The sequence below is a fragment of the Petromyzon marinus genome, chromosome 41 (genome assembly GCF_048934315.1).
Source record: "Petromyzon marinus isolate PM22_M1 ecotype Great Lakes invasive population chromosome 41, UKy_Petmar_22M1.pri1.0, whole genome shotgun sequence".
NCBI lineage: Eukaryota > Metazoa > Chordata > Hyperoartia > Petromyzontiformes > Petromyzontidae > Petromyzon > Petromyzon marinus.
The window spans coordinates 114,438-136,784 of NC_133707.1; the positions used below are offsets into that span (position 1 = coordinate 114,438).

Consider the following 22,347-nt stretch of genomic DNA (forward strand, 5'->3'; position numbering starts at 1 on the left):
CGCGATTACACTAAAAATAGGGTTCACGTTAATCACGTTAAGCCTACGCGCTCATCACCCATGATTCGCCCAATTTCGTCACATTCTCGTAAGCTAAGCAGGCTGGAGTCTGCATGAAGAACTGTAGGTGATTATAGGCAACTCCGTGGATGCATAGTGGGCTGCAGAGGGCATTACAGCAACATCCTTTTATTGTACTGTACTTCCATGCTCTCTCCCGCCTACACCAACCATTACTGTGATCAGCGCAGCGTAGTCCAGTCAAATACCCCCCAAGACCAGCACGGCGTGTGGAGGCCCTCGTCCTGAGCAGTGGACCGAATGTGCAGGTGAATGTTTGCTAATGCAAATGACTCCACTTTGAACTTTGTCGTGTTGTAGTATCCGCTCTCTTAAACGTCTCTCAACATCAAAGTCTCTGTGAGCTCCGTTAATTTCAAAGAAGCCACCAACGTCCTATCGCCCCCCCCTCCCATCGTCATACATGAATATTCCTATCTTTGATGGACCTCCAGCTCGTGCCCACGGCAGCCCGCGTGTTCAAGGTGTGTCTGCGTCGTCTCAGAGATGCGCGTCTCGGATTGGCCGATCAGAAATCCTTTGAACGAGAAAAAATATCCCCAAATGAATTCGTGGCCCAATCGGAGACCTGCTAAGTGACGTGGCCTGGGCCTTTAAACGACGCCCGGCGAAGGTGGGCCAAGGCAAGAGTTAATTTCCACACGGGCTATGCTGTGTCGCTAGCCGCGGTGAGTAATGTGTAGACAAGAGTTGATAACTAACCTCATTAACAGATAACGGCGTAGAAACATCCACAGGATTATACTTAACCGAGGAGGCAAACCCAGGTATTCGTATTTTTTTCTTAAAGGACGTAATATGTTGTTGTGGTAGTTATGTTTGTTGTTGTGTGCGTCCGCTAAAGCCGAACAATACAGACACGTGTCTTGTAACATGTTTCCGGTGATGTGTGAAAGGTGTGCACGAAAGTGATCTCTTGTAAATGTAAAATAAATGAGGACACATTCCGTGTCGCCCATGCCGTGTTCGGCCACCAACACACCTTCCGCGCATTACAACAACACAACAAAAACACCCATCCCTGTGGACCTGTGCTCGCCTGCTTCCCGACCTCGCACACCACTGCACAACGCCCTCCTCCCATCGCTTCGCCCCTTTCACAAACTTTGCTCACCTCGTTCAATTCCAGAACCGTGTTCAACGCTTGGCCTCTTTTTTAACTTGTGCTCGGCAAGTGTGATTATTTTTCTCTCTCTCATGTACACTGTCGTTGGTATATGTTTTACATTCGTGTGCTTAGTCACAATGGTGCTTGCGTTTGGACTTTGGTAACAGCGGCGTTCGGTTTTGAGTGTTTGTGTGGTGCCGTTATCAATGAGTTCCACCGGTACAATAGTGTCCGTCTCGGAATGTTATACACCTATGTAGCGTTTACTCTTTAATGATGCACGTGTGTTCAGTTAAAAATTATTCGCGCAAAAATGCATTGTACTTCAGTTGATGGGATTGCAACGTGAACCTGTTTCACTTCTTTTTCGTTCGGCGTCGGCACTGGGTCCTCAGGTGCGTATTGTCTGTGGGCTGTACATATTGCGTGGATGTAATTGTATTTTTTTACGTGTATAAATGCCGTCAAGTCGAATTTTAGTCGAATGGAGACCGATGTTAATGAGGGAGATAACGACATAACGACAAGTGTAAATTATGTATACCGGTGTGGAGTGTTTGATTGTATGGCGAAGGCCGTGGAGCAATCGGTTAGCGCACAGTTCCACGGATATCTCGTCACCCAGTTAACAATGACACGTTGGACCCAACATTGGCCATGTGGTTGGAACCGTTGAACCAACGCACGGCACCGATGTTCAATGTATTATTGGTAGAGTTAGAACCCTGGCCACGGCTAACACTAGCCGTTGAAGCGATATCAGAACCGGACCACTTCATTCATCAACCCGCTTTAACTAGCGTGGTAAAAAAAGTATTGTTGAACGGCTCCCGCGGTGGATTTAGAGAGCCATTCGCTTACGGTAATTATATTCCTGCTTAGTTTAAAAATCTATTTTCTGTTACATCTTCAATAGGCGCTTTGTGGGCCGTTGAGCTTGTGGCTCGGCAATCCAAGTTAAAAACTACGTTCAAATTACAGTACGTCCGTAATACAAATATATTTCGCACCTCCAATTAGCACATTTGGCTATGTACGTGTGCGAAAGTTCAACATTCATACATTTCTAATGGCAGTATGTTACATAATGTATTGGTATATAGGAGGGCAATGAGTTTTACACCCATTACGTATGACCGTAATCTTTTCTCTCTGTTGATCACGATAATCGTGGACGGGTTCAGTGCTGGTGCTGGCTTTATCACAGCTACATAGAATGTAATGAATGTGCCGAATGAATGTCTCCACTTGCACCGCGTCTCCAAGCATTGACCACCCCGCTCAATGTCTTCATAACAACGCAGGAATGTGTCCCTCGCTTCGTTTTTGCAGCGATTTTGGAGTTTGCTAACAAACAACCCCCCCTTTTGCCAGACAGCGTTATCGTCGCTCAACCGTCCTCTCTTTCTGGACTCGAAGTGCCACCGCCGAGGATGTTCCGCAAGAGAAAGGACGTGTTCGTCATCCCTGGCCTGAACCACACCGGTGAGAATACGAACAAGTACACAAACCGCACTTCCTGTGAACCCACTGCTGGATGAGGACTTCTTTACACTTTGGGGATGGTGGCAGATTGTCGTGGTTATTGGGGGGGGGGCATCGTAAATGTGGGACCTTAGAAGTCCTCATTATTATCACCATGATCCATGGGCAGATAGCCTGTAGTGTCCACTGCACGTTTCGTCAATTTGTTTCCACTTGCCTTGTGCCAATCTGCTCAAGTAGTGCGCAAATCTTTCTGGCACCGATCTCTTGTGGTTGTCATCAAGGAATTCTCCATTAGGTCTTCCTCTATTTTCGGTTCCTTCCATTTTCCCCAAACAACACACTTTTAAGTATACTGTTGTTGTCCATCCTACATATATGCGTGTCTATATAGTGTGTATACTATATAGGTTGATATTGCTCCACGAATCCTCTGCTGCCCACCACACAGCTCCGTGACGGGTCAAACCTGTGACGACCCTGATTTGCACACACGGTGGTTAACCATAGAAACACTGCCACCCAGGTGCAAACCTCCTGCTTGGCTTCTGAGATTAGGTTAATTGATCATAGAAAAGTATATTTAAGAAATTTAATGTCTGTATATAATAACAAGGACTGATATTTTAAATTGGTCACAAGCAAAAAGTATTTGCATGTTCAATATGAAGGGGAGCGGAGGTGCAGTGTTTGGCATGCTGTGTTATGGACCCGGCAATCCGAGTGAGATTTCCAGCCATGGCTAACATCGGTGGTGAGTGATGAAAGGCCTCGCTATGTCAGTCATCCTGTTTTCTGACCACACTTCACCAACCTCATGGTTAGTGCTGGTTGTGAGAAGTGTGACCCAGGACCGGGTTCAGGTATTAACTCGCCCGCTGATGTGGCCATGGCCAGGAATCAAACTCGAGTTACCCGAGTCACAGTGCACCATGATAGCCACTATGCCACCGTACAGCCCGTGTTGCTAGAACATTCCCCTATCAATTTTGTCCCCATGTCTCAATTTTGTCCATCTGTAATTGTCATTTTGTCACCTCTATACTGCCGCACACGCTTGTGTGTACAGTATTAGCAAGTCGTTAAGGTTGGAATCTTTGGCACCACTCTTAATAGTAGGCTTTAGCACAGTTATAGGAATATTGGTGAACAATGTGACTCCTCAGTGGCCGAGGTCACTGGAGGTTCCGCATTGTCCAGAGGTCGGTGTAAACTCGACACCACTAATATGCGTGTTTTACACTCCGGCGTGTTAATCGCACCAACTGCGTGACGCGTGGCACTTAGCGTTTTTGCAACGTGACAAATTCGCTTCAAAGTGGCAGCCTCTGTTTAATTTTTTTTACTCTAATTGCGCGAATTGCTTTCCCGCGGATACTTCGGCCTAACGTATGACGTGTAGAGAGGTGGACGGACGAGTCCATTGTTTGTGGTGACTCCTGGACATTTGTCTGACCTTGCACAAAAGTAGACTTTGGTGGGAGGTCGTCCACCTGAATCAATGGAGGACACTGGGACGGCAGTAACTTGAGCATAATCACTGCCACCCATGTTGTTGCCCTCCACAGTCCATGCACAAAAGTAGACTTTGGTGGGAGGTCGTCCACCTGAATCAATGGAGGACACTGGGACGGCAGTAACTTGAGCATAATCACTGCCACCCATGTTGTTGCCCTCCACAGTCCATGCCTGCTCATGTTCACCATGCCCATCGCTGTGTTGCATCTGTAGTTTCGCGCAAATGCACGAGGCCAGCTAGGTATCTGCGTCATTTTGTTGTCTTTTCATCCAAAACCTCCGATTAGCATGGTTGGCTACGTAAGGCGCGTAAAAAGTTGAACGCACGTGCGTCATTCCCTTGATTCGTAGTCGTTCAGCTGAATTGAGGTGGCAGGAGTGGCTCGGTGGTAATGCCAGTTCCTCAACAAGGGCCTCGGTTCGATGCAAGAGTCGAGTGCCTTTTGTGTGTGGAGCGTTAATGTTTCTACACATATTCTGCATGTGTTTTCTACCAGGTTTCTTCTATAGCTTAACATAGACAATATAACTGGTACTGGTCAAACATCCTAGTGATTTAAAACTACCTATAAATTACACAATTGCTATTACTTAAAGCAACATCACCTCCACTGTGAAAAACTTGGCAGGAATCTCGTGGAAAAACAAGCATAATGGTTATTATAATGTAATGAGATTTTATTCGTTTTAAAGTTCATTACCTTGGGCACATTGCTTTGTTATTTTAAACTGTCACGTATTTGTCGTGAAATTTTGGAGGTGTTTGACATTCATGCACGTATGTATGTTTAACTTTTTCACCATACGTAGCCAACCGTGCTAATCGGAGGTGCGGGGAAAGGACAACAAACTAAACACAAAAATAAACGAGTTTTTAATTTGGATTGAAAAGTGCATAGCTCCAGTGGCTTCCTTTTATCGGAAGGAAGAGCATTCCAGATGGCCGCAGAAACGCAACTTAAAGCGCGCGATGCGGTGACCGTCTTTGTTCGATGGTTAGCCGAAAGCCGCTGCTGCGAGGATGACCGGAGTTCCGGTGAATGGTTTATGCTCCTTTGACGAGATCAGCGATTGCCATGTAAATCGCCCTGAGATGGCATTTGAAGTGCGCTGTGTAAATAGATATTGATTGATCTCCAGTTCTCGGGACCTCCCCTCCCCACCATGATACAGCTTCCCCATGATTGGCAGTCATCAGGTTCACGCAGCGCTGGCCCAGCGGCTTTATTTTGTGCTGCCCCAAGCTCATCCTTTCAGAAGGGCCCAAGGCAATTGCTGAAATGACGCGTTCTTGTTATCATCGACATTGTTATGATCTCTAAGTTGAGCAGACTTCATCATCGCAGTTATATGTGCCGTATTAATTTCGTACAGTGTAGAACAAGGAGTTGCCGTGTAGCAATGAGGAGTGTTTTATATTCATTACTTAATTGCAATTTACTTTATTATCTATATTGTATGTAGTCCCTCGGAGTTGGTGGCAGTCACTTTGATGTAAGGCTTTCGTCCTCTATTCAGAAACTGCAATAACAAAAAAATATTCGGAGTAACGTAAATAAATCGAATTGTCATGCACTTGAAGACTCTCTCGGATTTAGATTTGATTGATCACGTTTTTTTATGCATTTCTTTAACCACACCATACACTTTCACTAAGGCCTTGTACCAGTGGCATAGCATTGGCTGGCATTTATGTACGTATTTATCTTAAACTTCTTTATCACCGTACGTAGCCATCCGTACTAATTGGAGGTGTGGGGGAAGGACAACAAGCTAAACACAAAAAGCAGTTCTCAAGACATTAGTTTTCAATCTAGATGATTTAAAAGTGCATAGCTCCAGTGGCTTCATAATACCAGAACGGCCGCAGAAGTACATCTGATGGCTGGACTTGGGACTTAGTAGCCAAAGCACCTCAGAATCTTTATTTATACTGGAGGAATCTGATGAGCTATAAAGTTTTTATTCACAGATGTCCAGTAGGGACATGGGGCCAGAAAGTTACAACAACAAACAATACAAAAACACGACAGGAGTGCAAAGTATAGGAAAGGTAAGCAAATCACACAAAAAAACATTTTATTTTACCAACTAAAGCCCACTGAGATTTTAACTTATTTTTTAAAAGCAACCTGCCCAATAAAGATAGCTCAACGAAGTGGCAAATAATTATCAATGTCTAGCAGGCAAATTATCAAAATAATCTCAGTGTATTTTTATAAATGTGGGGGGCAAAATTGGAGGACCTTGGATAAAAAAAATCCACATGACCACGGAGAGAGAGAGATACACAAACTCCAAATATACAGGAGCCAGGATTGGGATCGAACCCCCGATTTCCTGCATACCAGGCAAAGGAGATAATATCTCGCCATTGTGGTATCTTGTCCCCTCTGGCCCCATGGGTCCCAGATCTATTGCACATCTGATATAAAAACAACTGCATTGCCATTAACGCACTCCTACTTTTTTCGATTTAAAGCTTTCGTGACTGCAGGGATTCATCTTCTTGGTTCTTTCGGTAAAGTCACGTAGAATGGAAATAAAATAATAAAATTATGTTTTACTTTTATTATTTTATTTCCATTCTACGTGACTTTACCGAAAGAACCAAGAAGATGCACGCCTACTTATGATGCATGTTTGATTAACCTACTTCCTTGCCTCCTATCCATCAATCATCATGATCTTTATTCATTATCGCACCTCCCATGCAGTGCGATACTTGTCAACCTCTTATCAGACCTCATTGGTCACCCTGTGCCCTTATAAATCTCAACGTTCACCCTACAAAGTCCCATCACAAGAGAGAAACACAAACAATGAGCCAATTATTTTTTTGTTGCCCGTATTTAAATGGCTGTATGCCATATGGATCTGAAAACTTCGTTTCCTGTACAAGAATACGGGGTAACCCATATGGGTTGACACAGTATGCAGTGTACTCGGCACCTAACCCTGACGCTGCCGACCCCGCGCTCTGTCACAGAAAACACCGGCGGCGGCGTCCCCGCCGTGACCCTGCTTAGTGTGGGGCCCGCGCCGGACCGCAGCCCTGTGCGGCGGCCCTGGTATGCGGGCGGCCGCCATGGCATCCCCGGCTTCCCCTTCCACCGAAAAACTTCGCGGGCCGCGTGGAGGATCAGCCGCAGCTTGCGCACCCGCTGCTCGCACGACTCTGGCGTTGAAGTCTCGAGTAGCGCTCCTCCGTCCCCGGGAACAGCCGTGGTAGTCGTCGCTGCCGCCAACGATAACGACGATGCCGATGACAACGACCCGGCCGTGACGACGGCGCCCTTGAGGCATCGGAACGGTGCTCCCGGCAGCGTGTCCGGCTCTGTCGACGGATTGCCGGTCGCGGTGCTCTCAGACCTGCCTGGCGGGCGCCGTCCGTCGGCTCGGCCTCGAAGAGGCAGGAAAGCAGCGGGGAAATATCCACGAGGCCACGAGTCTGGGGAAGCTCAGAGACTCGAGCTCGTGGACGAGGATGGTGTCCGGAAGCCTTCAGTACAGTCTGAAGACGAGGTTGCGAGCGGGGCATCATCGGACAGAAAGCCGACACTGGGTGACTCGCAAGTAGCGGGCAGGAGGCATAGAGAGACGGGCGAGCATCGTATGGGAGTGGAGACGGAGCGACCGCTGAAGGAGAAGAGCGCGGATTGCACTGACGGACCGCATGAGCGCCGTGTTCAGGTGGGCTATTCACGCTTCACCGTGGTCAAAATCGTCATCTTTGTCTCTCCGCATTACCCAACCCACCTGGCTGCCAAATAAACCGTTGCCCCGCACCGATCTATTGAACCTGATCCAAGGTAATCTGCCTGGCTGCGGCCCTATGTACAAGCGTAACAGATTTGTATTGGCGATGTAAGGCGGTCTGATCCGAGTCCCAGGCTTACTGCCACCGTTGAGTAGTTCCGAGCCGTTTTACATGCTTAGTGGCGAGCGGCGGCAGCAGTAGTTGGGATAAGCACTCCGCTTTGAGCCAAAAGGCTGTGAGCCCCTGTCAGGAAGGGGAAGCCTTGGCTTAAGCCTTGTTGACACCAATTGTAGTGTGTAACACCTAAAGGTGGCCCAAGACGAGCTAGTCACCCGCCGTCTGCATTTACATTCAAGAGCAGGTATTCTATAGCTAAGCAGCCAAACCACATTTTTGGTCTTGGTTATTAGAAATAATTTGGTACGCATGCATGTACTCTATGTATGTGTGTATGTCCTGATATGTCCAGTCATCTCCATTAACCCATAACGCTCAGGTCTGTCCCGTGACACCCTGCCAGCAAGCCTTAGACACTTCACGTGACCTCAAAGTGCACCTGGCCTGTTATAAGTGCCGCAGTGAATGGCGGCTGTCATATGGACACATTTGCTTCATGTTTGCGGGTCCTGGTTTTTGATTGCCAGTTTAGTAGGTACACACAGAAAAGAGGTACAAAAAAAGGAATCTTCATCAGCTGTGATCAATCCACTGCTGACTGAAGGCCTCCCCAGCTGTCGGCATATCTCGCTGTCTTGCGAAGTTACAATCGATCTAGTAGCACCTGTGGCTAGGCCTCGGCAAGGTAAGGTAATTTACCCTTTTTACCGGGTAAAAGTGTAAAGGGTAAAGGTGTCGACATGCCAAGGGGTAAGGTAAAGGGTAGGGTAAAGGTAGCTCGGAAGAATTACCTGGTAGGGTAAAGGTAGCGCGAAGTATTACCCGGTAAATACGGTACATTGTTTACTGCTAAAAGCTCCGTGGTGCAGTCCGTGGCTTCCATTTAATGAGTAATATTTTTTTAATAACTTTTTTAAAAACACGCTTTAATGAAATGTACGAGTAATGGCAGAACTCCACGACTCCAGGAAGTGGCCCCGAAGCTTGCCACAATGTAAGGAACCGTGGCCAATTACAGCCAACGTCCGTTGACCGTGGACAATTAGACCCAAGCTGAAACATAACATATAAAAAATAATGTTTAAAAATATATTTTAATGATAGAATATAGTATTGTCATCAGTATGACATAAGTATACCAAGTTTGCAGTCGATAGCACATTGAGAAGTGGGTTAAAATTGAGTTACAAGATTTGAGGATACAACGACAACAACAACAACAGACAGTGAGTTTAAAGAAAGCGTGTAATATTGGAATAATCGAGAGTATTCTATGTGAATAAAGCGCTCTACCTAGCATTTACCTGCTATAAACCTTTTTCATGTGTAGTACCCCAGTAATTACCCTGTAATCGGGTAATTTGTATGGGGTAAGGGTAAAAGGTAGGGTAAAGGTAGGCTCGTTGTTTTTACCTTTTACCTTACGTTGCCGAGGCCTACCTGTGGCACGAGCTGATTTCATTGCTCCGTCTCGGCAGTGGATATATACCTACCAGGGCCTAAATTGAAATAATACACGTGATTAAAGACCATTTACAAAAATGGGAAAACAGGTTACATGTTGAAAGTGGCTCGATCGATAATACCTTCAAATGGGAGTTGGATAGGGAGTGACAGCTCTGCCAAAGTGATTTACAGCGACATTCGAAGATGTTTTCTGAAAACTCGACTGGAGAAACGAAGACATTTAATATAAATGGTCAAAATATTAACAAAGGAATATCGAGGCAATCGTCTCAATAAAATGGTATCCACTTCTAAACCGCCTGCTGAGCTGAGGCAATTCTAATGATAAATGTGGGTGTTGATTTAGGTTATCGCTGCGTATTACATTAATGTGTTCTGCGATGGTAATCATAGTTGATCTGCACAGCAGTTGGGAACGTCAGTGTTCGTGCGTGTGATGCCGAGCTGCAAACCAAACTGTGGTCCAAGGTCATTGCTTTTGAGGCCTAGATCAGTCTGGCTAGAATTGGGTCGTGCATGAACACCATTTCCACTGGTTAATGTTAAATCTTTTGGCCTTGGTGATGAAAAATAACCATAGGGTTAGGTTGCTAAGGCATCTCTGCTACAAGCAACAGGTTACCCAATAGCCATGACAAATGCATGGAGTGTGCAGCACTTTCCAACGTTCCTTTGTCCTCAGACTTATTGAATTTAGCTGTCGGGGGGCAAAACACGTTTGCGTGTTTGCATGCCACAGCACTTTGTGCTATGGCGTGTCTCGCGAGAGCTTGGTAATCCTTTAATCAATGTGGCCAGTTTTCTCTGGTAAGTTCCGAATAGCAATGCTACTTTCGACTAAAGTTCCGTTCACATTGGCTTGTTTTTACGAGAGTCGTCGTCCCCCCCCCCACTTCCCAGCTGCTGCGGCCTTTACAGGCAGACGAACAGAGTTAACGAACACAATTTTTACCTTATTCGGAAAGCGCGAATGCAATTTGTCGCCGTTCACGTCTGTGTAACAGTTGGTGTGTGTTGGCCAGCTTATGTCCAAGACGTTGTGTTTCATGACGCTTTGTTATGTCTGACCGATGCTACTTCTGCATGTGCTATTTCTACTACTGCTGTTGCTGATGCTGTTGATGGTGCTGCCTACTATCGCTGATGCTTTTACTGCTGGTGCTGCTAATGCTATTGCTGATGCTGCTATTGCTGCTTCTGCGATAGCTGTTGCTGCCGCCGCCACTTATTGATCACATGGGCCCAGGTGTGTAATCGACCGTTACTGGCCGGCGTTCAGGTAAAAGCTGCTGCAGCAGTGGGCGTGGGCATGGGACTGTGCCACCTGGACCAGCTGTGCCGCCTCATGGAGAAGATGGGGCACCTCAATGAGGCCAACAGAAGGCTCCAGCAGCAGCTCGTGCATCTACAAAGTGACCTACAGGCCCAGAGGTTCCAACAGGTCAGTCCTGATGCCACAAAAGGCCCCGCACTCCGATTTGCTCGTGCATTTCCTCACGGTCACTTTTGCGTCCAGGAAAAAATAATGTCCGAAGTTATTTCCTGCTCCAAAATGTTCAGCGAGATGGTGCCCATCTCCTTTTAACGGCCGTGAGCCAGTGGTGGAAATTCCACATTCCTCTGGTAGGGGGTGAGTGTATTTATAGGTGAGCCACTGTTGACACCCCTCACAAAGTGTTGACATTGAAACCACAAGGGGAAATACTGATGCAATGTTCAGTGTGTGTGCATAAGCTTGATAATACGGGCATGAAATTATGAAGTATTTCGTTTATTTAAACAAATGTTCACGCGTGTAATACACGTATAAATTTAATGTGTGTGGAGTTTATTAATATAGATTAATCGATTCGAGACTAATTGGAGAGTGAGATGACCTCACTTGTGGAAGTTCCTCCCCAATTCGGCTTTAGAACTTCCCCTCTGGTGCCACTCCAAGGCCCGTGTGGGTAACTTTGCCTCCTTTAATTCCCCTGTCCCCCCCTGCCACCGTCTTCCCTCCACGGCATAATAAACCTTGAATATGTTTCAGTCTCTTGTTGCTCTTAGGCCCCCCGCTCTGGTCCTGCTCTTGTTGTGGGGGGTTGGCTGCACAGAATTTCCTCTCTCCGTTGGCTTCCGTTCTGCGCCTCTTCTCCAGTCGCACCCACCATCGTGTCTCATCTGATCCGCATCCTCCCCTCTCACCCTCTGTCTTCCCTCCTATACTGCTGTCTGCCCTGCACTGGTGGCATCTTCCTCTTAGCCCTTCTCCTAGTGCACCTTTCTCGTCTGCTCTTCGATAATTTTTAGTAACCCGTCGCTCGGGCTCAAACTTCTTCATTCGGCCTCATTTCCCTCTGAGGTGGAGATACTCCCAACATACACGTGCTCCTCAACAGTATCCAAATGATGAAACTTGAATTGCGTTCAAATGGAGTGCAGGGTTCCCTCGTTCTTCGCAAGGGATGCGTTCCGGAGATGCTCGTGAATATTACATTTTGCGGATAATGATATTGGCCTACGAAAATGCATCTTTTGAATGAATTACCTTAAATAAATACATAAATAAGCTGTTAAATACATTTTTTTAAATTGGTTATAATAAACGTAAATTAAATATAAAAATATGAAAGTATTAAATAATAGTTTACAAATGAACCTAACTTAAATTATGATTATGCTCCACAGTAGTAGGATGCAGTAACAATGATGCTGACGCCGATGATAGTGATGATCATCATGATCATTCTGATGTCATTACTGCTCCTACATAAGATACATTTGGATAGACTGGGGATCATCCGGATCCTCCAGAGACGATTTAAGAGCTTCTTGGCTCGCAGCGTATTTCAATATAAACTTAACTGAAGGGCTGGCAGAATTATCTCGTCACTTCATTTCTCTCTCTCGATGCAGTCATGTAGAGGTCCAGATGTGATTCGCAGATAGACAAAATCGCGGATCGCAAGTGAATAACGAAGGAATCCTGCACACAACGAGATGGAGTGACCGCAACAACATTTCCATATGTTCTGAACAAACCTGGTGACATTTTGTCAGAACCACCATGTCGCCTTTATTGGTTGCTCTGCTTTGGAACGGACATGGGGAGACAGCCCTCGTCCTCACTTCTCCCCTCCCACCTCTCACTCAGGGCCTGCTGCTGTCCGCCTGCCAGTGCGGGACACGCGCTTGGGTGCAGCAGCACTGGCTGTCACTAGCGCAGTCTCCAGGCAGCGCTGGCCCAAGGCTCCGCTCGCACTCCGACGTCGCCGCGGAGACGCTCGGTGCTGCTGTGCACAGACAGCGGCCGCCCCCGGGAGCCGCAGGTGCCTGATGCTCGTGACTAAACTAAAACTATTTTTTTTTATTTCACCAGGTAAGGCCCACTGAGCTATGTAGCTCTTTTTTCCAGAAGTAACCTGGCCACAAATGATAGCTCAACGAAGTGGCTTATCACGTGGAAATTCATAGCGGCCAAATACTCTAAATGCACGGTAATTCTAAATGTGGAGGGAAAATCCGGAGGACCCAGAGAAAAATCCACACGACCACGGGGGGAGAGACATGCAAACTCCAAATATACAGGCTTTGGGGTTGGAATCGAACCCAGGACCTCCTGCATACCAGGCGAGGGAGTTAACATCTTGCCACGAGTGGCGTCGCGCGTGAGTGCCTGAGCCCCGCAGGGTCTTGCGGGCGTGGGAAGGATGGGACGTGGCTCTTGGCTCGGCGTCCGGGGTCTCGGGGTTCAATTATCAGTCCCGTCACCATCGGCATCGTCGTCGACATCATCACTGTCAGAAATTAACTTGATCAAATTCTTCTTCGCCATTACCACCACATTCTCAACTTACACAGCAGTTTTCAACCAGTGGGTTGAGCATCCATTTTGGCAGGAGGGGTGTGGGGGGGGGGATGCAGCGTGCAGCATGGATATCGTGCAGGATAAACTTTTTATGGACGCGGGGAACATCAGCGCCACGTTGCGGCGACAGACAGCACAATATGAAGCAAATGCCTTGGTAACGTCACAGTGGCAAGAGTAGTGTTCATGTGATCGCCCTGCGTATTGTGACCTTAACCTGGGAAGGACAAATTGGTACTCGTTGGGTGGGGGGGGCAGCCATACCAAAATATTTAAAACTACTGGCTTAAACCTACGTCATCAACACCACAATTACAATTACCTATATTATCATTATTGTTATCGTCATTATGCTCCTCTTCATTATAGTTTTGATCATTCACAGTGAAGGCTGAGATCTTGCCATGGTTATTAATGAAAATTTACGACCGCCGGCACTGCCTCCAAGGCCCAAAAATCGGCCCTCCTGGATTTGACATTCGTGGATTGAAAAATAAAGACAAGCCACAGTAGTGCAAACGTGGCCATGCAACACAAACTATTAACCATGTTGTAAACCACATAGTCTGCACTCCTTTAGCTTAGGAGTTGGATTAGCAAAACTCCACGAACTCTCTCTTGAAGCCCTCTCATCGTGGCTAGCAACAGACCTCGACATTGGCATTTAGCTCCTGAATATATTGCCATATGCAAAAACAGAATAAGAAATTAGCTAAAAATACAGATCCATATATATTTTATTTCCTGTTTCAGTAAAGGTGGTGCTTCCGTGTTCACTTATGAGCCCATTTTGCAACATTGTACTTTGTACCAGCGCGTCATACAGTGAGGGAAAAAGTATTTTATCCCCTGCTGATTTTGTACGTTTGCCCGCTGACGAAGAAATGATCAGTCTATAATTTTAATGGTAGGTTTATTTGAACAGTGAGAGACAGAATAACAACAAAAAAATCCTGAAAAACGCATGTCAAATTTTATAAATTGACTTGCATTTTAATGAGGGAAATAAGTATTTGACCCCCTCTCAATCAGAAAGATTTATGGCTCGCAGGTGTCTTTTATACAGGTAACGAGCTGAGATTAGGAGCACACTCTTAAAGGGAGTGCTCCTAATCTCAGCTTGTTACCTGTATAAAAGACACCTGTCCACAGAAGCAATCAATCAATCAGATTCCAAACTCTCCACCATGGCCAAGACCAAAGAGCTCTCCAAGGATGTCAGGGACAAGATTGTAGACCTACACAAGTTTGGAATGGGCTACAAGACCATTGCCAAGCAGCTTGGTGAGAAGGTGACAACAGTTGGTGCTATTATTCGCAAATGGAAGAAACACAAAATAACTGTCAATCTCCCTCAGCCTGGGGCTCCATGCAAGATCTTACCTCGTGGAGTTGCAATGATCATGAGAACGGTGAAGAATCAGCCCAGAACTACACGGGAGGATCTTGTCAATGATCTGAAGGCAGCTGGGACCATAGTCACCAAGAAAATAATTGGTAACACACTACGCCGTGAAGGACTGAAATCCTGCAGCGCCCGCAAGGTCCCCCTGCTCAAGAAAGCACATATACATGCCCCTCTGAAGTTTGCCAATGAACATCTGAATGATTCAGAGGACAACTGGGTGAAAGTGTTGTGGTCAGATGAGACCAAATTGGAGCTCTTTGGCATCATCTCAACTCGCCGTGTTTGGAAGAGGAGGAATGCTGCCTATGACCCCAAGAACACCATCCCCACCGTCAAACATGGAGGTGGAAACATTATGATTTGGGGGTGTTTTTCTGCTAAGGGGACAGGACAACTTCACCACACCAAAGGGACGATGGACGGGGGCATGTACCGTCAAATCTTGGGTGACAACCTCCTTCCCTCAGCCAGGGCATTGGAAATGGGTTGGGGATGGGTATTCCAGCATGACAATGACTCAAAACACACGGCCAAGGCAACAAAGGAGTGGCTCAAGAAGAAGCACATTAAGGTCCTGGAGTGGCCTCGCCAGTCTCCAGACCTTAATCCCATACAAAATCTGTGGAGGGAGCTGAAGGTTCGAGTTGCCGAACGTCAGCCTCGAAACCTTAATGACTTGGAGAAGATCTGCAAAGAGGAGTGGGACAAAATCCCTCCTGAGATGTGTGCAAACCTGGTGGCCAACTACAAGAAATGTCTGACCTCTGTGATTGCCAACAAGGGTTTTGCCACCAAGTACTAAGTCATGTTTTGCAGAGGGGTCAAATACTTATTTCCCTCATTAGAATGCAAATCAATTTATAACATTTTTGACATGCGTTTTTCTGGATTTTTTTGTTGTTATTCTGTCTCTCACTGTTCAAATAAACCTACCATTATAATTATAGACTGATCATTTCTTCGTCAGTGGGCAAACGTACAAAATCAGCAGGGGATCAAATACTTTTTTCCGTCACTGTAACTCCACAAGACAATATAATTACTGAGGTCCGGTAAAAAAAGACACGCACATGGAACGATTAACAGGTGTGCATATCTGTGATGAAACGAAAGAGGGGTAGGCGAGTTGGTGTGGTTTTTGAAAGCCGGACTTGATGATGAAACGCACCTTACCAATTTGCCGGAACACAGTAATACCTCTGTTAATGAATTCTCTCGGAACGAAGCTCCTGAATAATCCGATCGCCATGCGTGTTCTGTAAGCGCGACCGAGTGGAGTTCGTCGACTGTATAGAGCTTTGCGAGTCTTCCTCACTTGGCACAATCAGCGGTGTGCTTCCCCAGCCTTCCCTCTTTCCGGCCCTCCATTGCACGAGCTACCTCGTTTTGGTAAAATGTGATTGTGTATTTTTTTTGCAGTGATGAAGTGATTTTTTTTACTACCCCTATTTATGGCATACAACTGATGATCATCTAGTGCTAAGCGGCCTTACTGGGCAAAAAGTGAGGCATGAATCCATCTCTTTTGGGAAAAGGTGGGAGAGATGACAAGTGAGGTGGCGCGGTCGTTCTGGTTGGCGCAGTCCACCTTAAAATGCCACTTTAAACCAATCAGACAGACCAAGTGCAACTGTACAACAATGTTTTTTTTATTGTTACCCCCCTCCCCTCTTCTCTGAAGTCCTGGAAAGCATCCTGATGCCTCCCACGTTATATCTAACTCTGGTAACGAAGTTTCTGATAACGAAGTGAGATCGTGGAACGCATATGCCTTGTTTTTCAGTTTCATTTATTATGTATAACCCTATATATTATTGGTTATTTCGGTAAAGTCACGTAGAAGCGAAACAATATAAATATAAAACAATAAAATTCTCACGACGTTTCGACTGCAACACAAGCAATCATCATCAGGTTTGAAAACCACAGCAAGAAAAACCCTGTGAGCCATGCGGCTCTTGATTCTGGTGCAACCGCAACAAAACAAAAACATGAACAAAAAACATCTTAAAGTGACTACACGCAACAGAAAAATCCAGGAAAAAACAGCAAAAGTCTTCCAGAAAAAAACACCGTATTCAAACGCTGTGTGCAAAAATCCCAGTGGGATGCAAGTCAAACAATAACAACCATAAGACAATGTAGATTACAGTTATCAGGCTAACTCTGTACTACAACAAACAAACATGGCTAAACCAAAACTTTTTCAAAATCACAAAAGCTATAAAAAACAATGTAACATTGATCATAGGAGCTGTGATTCAAATTTAACAATAAACGATATACATAACATGTACAACCAAACTTTGCAGCCATAGCTGGCTGCACGAGGTATTACTTGCACACGTTTTTTAATCGGCGTAAATCGCCTGCCGATCAGAAACATGGAAATTGACTAAGAAAACGGAACAAAAAGTCTGAAAATTGCACAGAGAAACATGGCGAGGGGTGTATGCTTTGACTTGCACTGAGAGGCAGGAAGAGGAACGCGTGGATTTGAGAACTCACTAAGGTTACAATCAGTTATTTTGCCTGTTGAGAAAAAGAAGTGGGTTCGATGGCCGGTGGGTCGAGACGAGCAATGGAGTGGCCGCCATGGAGGGGCACGTTCCTGAGAGGTTTCGTCCACCACGGAGACGGAGCAATGAAATCGGGCGCGAGGTGGATTGCTACATCACGGGTTCGTGAGAGATGGCAGCGGCTTGGGGAGGGAGGCCTTCATCCATGAATTATCAGGCCAGAGGGCACCGTGGTGGCAAGATGTGAACTACCTCGCCTGGTATACAGGAGGTTGTGGGTTCGATCCCAACCCTGCATGCTCTCCCTGTGGTCGCATGGATGTTTCTATGGGTTTTCTGGTTCTTCCCTCCACATTTAGAATCAACATGCATTTCGATTTTTTGGCTGCTATAAATTTCCGCATGATGAGCCACTTAATTGGGCTATCATTTGTGATAGCCAGGTTGCTTCTGAAAAAGATCTATATAGCTCAGTGGGGCTTATCTGGTAAAATATGTTATGATTATATATTTAGTTTGAAATTTAAACTTGATTTTATTTTTGCTATCCCTTGTTCTCACGGCGGGTGCTTGGATTTGTCTTTGTCCCCACCCATCATCCTGCGTAGGCATGCCGAGACGCAGCTGCTCGGTCAACACCCACGGTCACGTCGACGCCGCCCTCATGGAGAAGGACCGGGGGTCCATTGCCCCCAAGAAGCACGTTCTCAACTCGCTACCGTAGACGGTGGAGTCCGTTCGCCGCATTGTGTTGGGACCGGAGGGGGGTGGTGGGAGCAGGCAGCACTAATGGGGGGACGAGAGCCGCCCTCGCCCCGGCGACACTGGCAATAAACACGAACCAACCCAGCCCTATGGCATGGCGATTCCGCCTGCATTTAAAGGTGCTCGAGCTGGCCTCACCGATTATGTAAAAAAGCGATTGGTCGACGAATCAGAAAACACCCAATTGGGGGGTGGGGGTAAGTCTCACCTCTGTTCCCATGTGTGCCGCTGGATAGGAGGTGATGGGCGGGGCTTGTTGACATCATCACCAGCCCCATCACGCTGGTTGAGGCTCGTAGGGGGTTTCCCGCTTTCGGGAGGCAGGATGTCAGGGTGGCCATCAATATTAAGTAGGGCCAGAATAATCGACCAGGAAAAATAATCGATGACAATTTTCCATCAATGTAATCGATTTTGATCCTCAGCTCTGCAAGGTACCCTCGCCATCATCTCTCTTCCCCATCTCAATTGCACCCTCGACCCCACACCCCCTCTGCACTGATGTGTTATTTAAGTGCTCGGCTGATGCTCAGAGCTGCTCGGAGGATTTTTATTGTCAATTTTTTTTTTTACCGAGAGAAAATCAGAATGTGAGATGGCGTTGGGTTCAGTGCACCCGGTGGTGTATTTGTAATGTGCAATTACTGCAAGCGGGGTTGAGCCGAGGTCGTGCTTGTATGAAGGATTGCCATGCATGACAGGCGTTCTAGGCTGCTGCCAGCAGAGTGCATCGCAGCAAAATCTATTATTGTACGGTACACATTCCCGCATCTATGCTGCCCACTTTCGCCAAACCCACACTGGCCAAATAACTGCCCCACCCCCCCCCCCCCCCCCGTGACTCGCATGGCGTCCTGAGGCCCTCATCCGGCAGTGGCTTGACACGGGCTCCATAATAACCGCCATGACCAGTATGGGGGTTACTATACACATGTACAACAACGTGTACATCACAAGGAGCGTTCGTTGGACTGTCTCCATGCAGAGAGTTATTTTGTTCTTTTAAATCTGCCAGCTTTCTGGAATGCAGAGGGCTGAGGGCACCGGTGCCTTTGCCTGCGAGGTGCCCACCTACAGGTAAAGCTGACTGGTGTGCGCATGTCAATGAAACGAGCAGCGCTGCACCATCTGGACTTTTTTATCCTTGCATCAAGAAATCCCCAAATCCCCCTCTCTCTTAGCCTTGCCGAACTCTGAAATCCCCACTTCCTACTTCTCAACGTCACCTATTTACGCTTTTGGATTGTATTGCCAAAAGGGCAGTTAAACATCAGAATTCATGCTTGTGCCCTCTTTGTAGTTAAATTCAGGGAGTTTCTGCACTTGATTTGCACGATCAAAACAAGACGTGTAAGTATTTTTCTGGTTAAAAGACTGTCTCGGAGGACACTGCATGAATTGTATGGAACAGCATACTTGCAAACTCTACGGCAGACTGGCAATGTTTAAATCAATTTATCGCATAACGTTAAGTTGAAAAACGAAAATTGTCAAAATATTTTCTCAAAGTGGTAAATGTACCAAACAAATGGCAGCTTGGCGCTTAACATCTTTTAGGGTTGGCAGTTGTGGTATTTGTGATGTGCACTGGTCAAAGGGGAGAAAAAGCTGAGAATTTGAGTTGAACATTTTAATTAGTAAAATAAAGTTAATTGTATACAGGTTTACAAAACTATATTGGTTAGTACGGAATAAATTGCTGTCTTTACGCAGCGCTGCTCCGTAAGAATTAGCATCCTTCCACAAGTACAGTGATTAGGAGAGACCAGGTAATGTCACGAATGCATGCCCAACGCTGCATTCGCGCTGTGGATTGCTATTGTTTTTAGCCAATTGCGATGATTCTCTCTTAAACAACTACGTAACATTTGAAAAAAAATTGCCGTTTTCGACTCTGTCGCTAACAGTAATCGCCTTGCCGATTATCAGCTGCCTTATCCATTTTTAATGAGCGTATCCCTTTAACAAACATGTAGTTCATATTCATGGTTCTTTCGGTAAAGTCACGTAGAAGGGAAATAATAAAAATAAAATTCTCACGTTTCGATTTCAACACAAGCAATCCTCATCAGGTGTGAAAACCACAGCAAGAAATTTTTGAAAAAAGTGGCGATTTTTTTGTTTTATTTTTATCATTTTATTATTTCCCTTTACGTGACTTTACCGAAAGAACCAAGAATATTAATCCCTGCAGTCACGAAAGCTTTAAATCGAAATTCAACATGCAGTTCTGTATATATTTTAGCACTGGTTTTATCATGTTGAAAACTATTGGTTAATGACTGGACGATGAAATTATTGCAGGTTTGGAATGTTGAGGGTTTTTTTGCTTGTAGTTAAAATTTTACTGACAAAAACACTTTTTTTAAGAAATGCGCGCCAACGTGTAATGTTCCTTCATAATGATTGTATGTTCCTTACGGACCCAGGTCATAGCCGTTTTTGCAGGAACACCTGTTTGAGCAAAAAATAGACATTGGGCCTTTGTTAGGTTTTGCGTAGCTATTCCGGAACACCTGAGCAGCTGCACAGCATTTTTAATCGGACGGAGTACGGGGAACTTTTTTTTTACATTGCGGACATTCCTACAACGTCAATGTGCAATCAGCATGCCTGTTGTGATTGAGGCGGTGGGTTTCACCTCTGCGGTTTTAAAGTCCATATTTCAAGGTGACCTTTCCACTTCGTCAGCACCTTCATTCAGTGGTAATTTAAAAGCCATTTTTTATTTCAACTGCGGATTTTTCTGGCTTAAAAAAATTCTAAAGTAACTTTGTGTAGGAATTCATGGAATGTCCAAATTGCTTGCTGTTTTATGCATTTGGCCCAGATTTGTTCAAGATTTAATATCACCCACCTCTCTCTTTTGAACATAATTGCACATTCCATATGATCACATCTCATAAGCCAAGAGTCGTGGATTACACTAATGTACAGCCGTACAAATTATCATGTCCAGTTAAGCTGTTTCACACACTGGAATTTTAGTCAAAGTATCTGAAATTGATCCGTTTATTGGTTTGTACATCCAGCAAATATATCAATCTTGTTTGGAAAATTTGTTTTATTCCGAAATTATTGTAAGATTAATTGCTAAATTAAATGTGAAAGTCCCTTATTAATACACTACTCACTCCAACACGGTTTTGTGGGTCGTAAGCCATAAGGTTCTGGTAACTATTTTATTAGCATTATTTTGGAAATTGAATTTTAACAGTGGCATGTGCTGATTTTTAAATACAACTCGTTCCCATAAATGATCCGTACTGAAAGCTGTTCGATTTGTTGTCCAAGTTCTTGTGACTGCGAGTGGCCATGTTGATAAGTCGTTTTCGTATCCGATTGCAGGTGGTGGGCGCACACATTTTAGAGACAAAGGCGGTCGGGCGTGGTCTTTGCCGCACCACCGGCTGGTGTGCCGTGTCGGGCTTTACAGCTGCTCACTAACAGCCCCAACAGTCTATGAATGCTACACAAAGGGCATTTGTTCTGCACACTCGCACAAAGGTGGAGCGGTAGGCGTATTGGTTAACACACTGCGCTACTAATCTGGTGACCTGAGTTTAATTCCTGGTCATAGATAATATCAGTGGCAATTGTATAGACCGGTCCTGGACCTCCCCTTGGCCAACTGATCCTTCAATGAGGACTGGGTGTGGTGGATTTTCAACGGCGCTTGGGCAACAAAAGCAGATGGGCTGTGATGCTGGCTACACAACCCTTTGTGTGCCATGCCAGCCTAAATAGGTACCCGCTAACAGCACATGACCCAACATGGTTATATTGCTATAGGGGGTTGTGTTATGGGCCGACAAGTAGCTTACTCAGTTTTGTGCTTTCAAATTCCCACGTGTGTAGTTGCTTGTGACCTTTGCCCACTTTACTGCCATCGAAGTAGATTATTAAGCATTTCATACCTGTATGGGGTAGCGCAATTTGCAAAAGTACACCACCCGACTGCACATCCATTTTTAGGTGTGTGTAGTACCTATATTACTACAGGGGTTATCGCGCTGGGCTACGAACCTGGAGACTTGAGTTCATTTCCCGCTCACGACCAACACCAGTGACGATTATGTGAACCGGTCCTGGGCCTCCCCGAGGTCGACTCGGCATCAAATGAGTACCTGGTACTGTGTAAACATCACCACTCGGGAGACCAAGACGGCCAGGCGTGGTGCTGGCCACCCACCACCTCATGTGCGGTACCAGCCTTCATAGGTGCTAGCTAACAGCACTTGGCCCAACAGTCTGTTAAAGGCTAAACGA

At 45.8% G+C, this 22,347-nt stretch overlaps 1 protein-coding gene across 6 annotated transcripts; it reads left to right on the forward strand.

The window, feature by feature from the left end:
• Positions 1–527: 527 nt before the first annotated feature.
• On the forward strand, positions 528–21,354 carry LOC116950954 (uncharacterized). 6 transcript variants are annotated; one of them, XM_032969158.2, is made up of 6 exons: positions 528–848; positions 2,564–2,674; positions 7,182–7,885; positions 10,783–10,977; positions 12,673–12,847; positions 17,922–21,354. In XM_032969158.2, the coding sequence occupies exons 2-6, from the start codon at positions 2,623–2,625 to the stop codon at positions 18,035–18,037; spliced, it is 1,242 nt and encodes a 413-aa protein (XP_032825049.1). In that variant the 5' UTR covers positions 528–848; positions 2,564–2,622; the 3' UTR covers positions 18,038–21,354. The 6 variants fall into 6 exon arrangements, with proteins under 6 accessions (XP_032825049.1, XP_032825050.1, XP_032825048.1 ...); XM_032969159.2 differs by having other exon boundaries at positions 528–749; XM_032969157.2 differs by having other exon boundaries at positions 529–848; positions 2,568–2,674.
• The last annotated feature ends 993 nt before the right edge of the window (positions 21,355–22,347 follow it).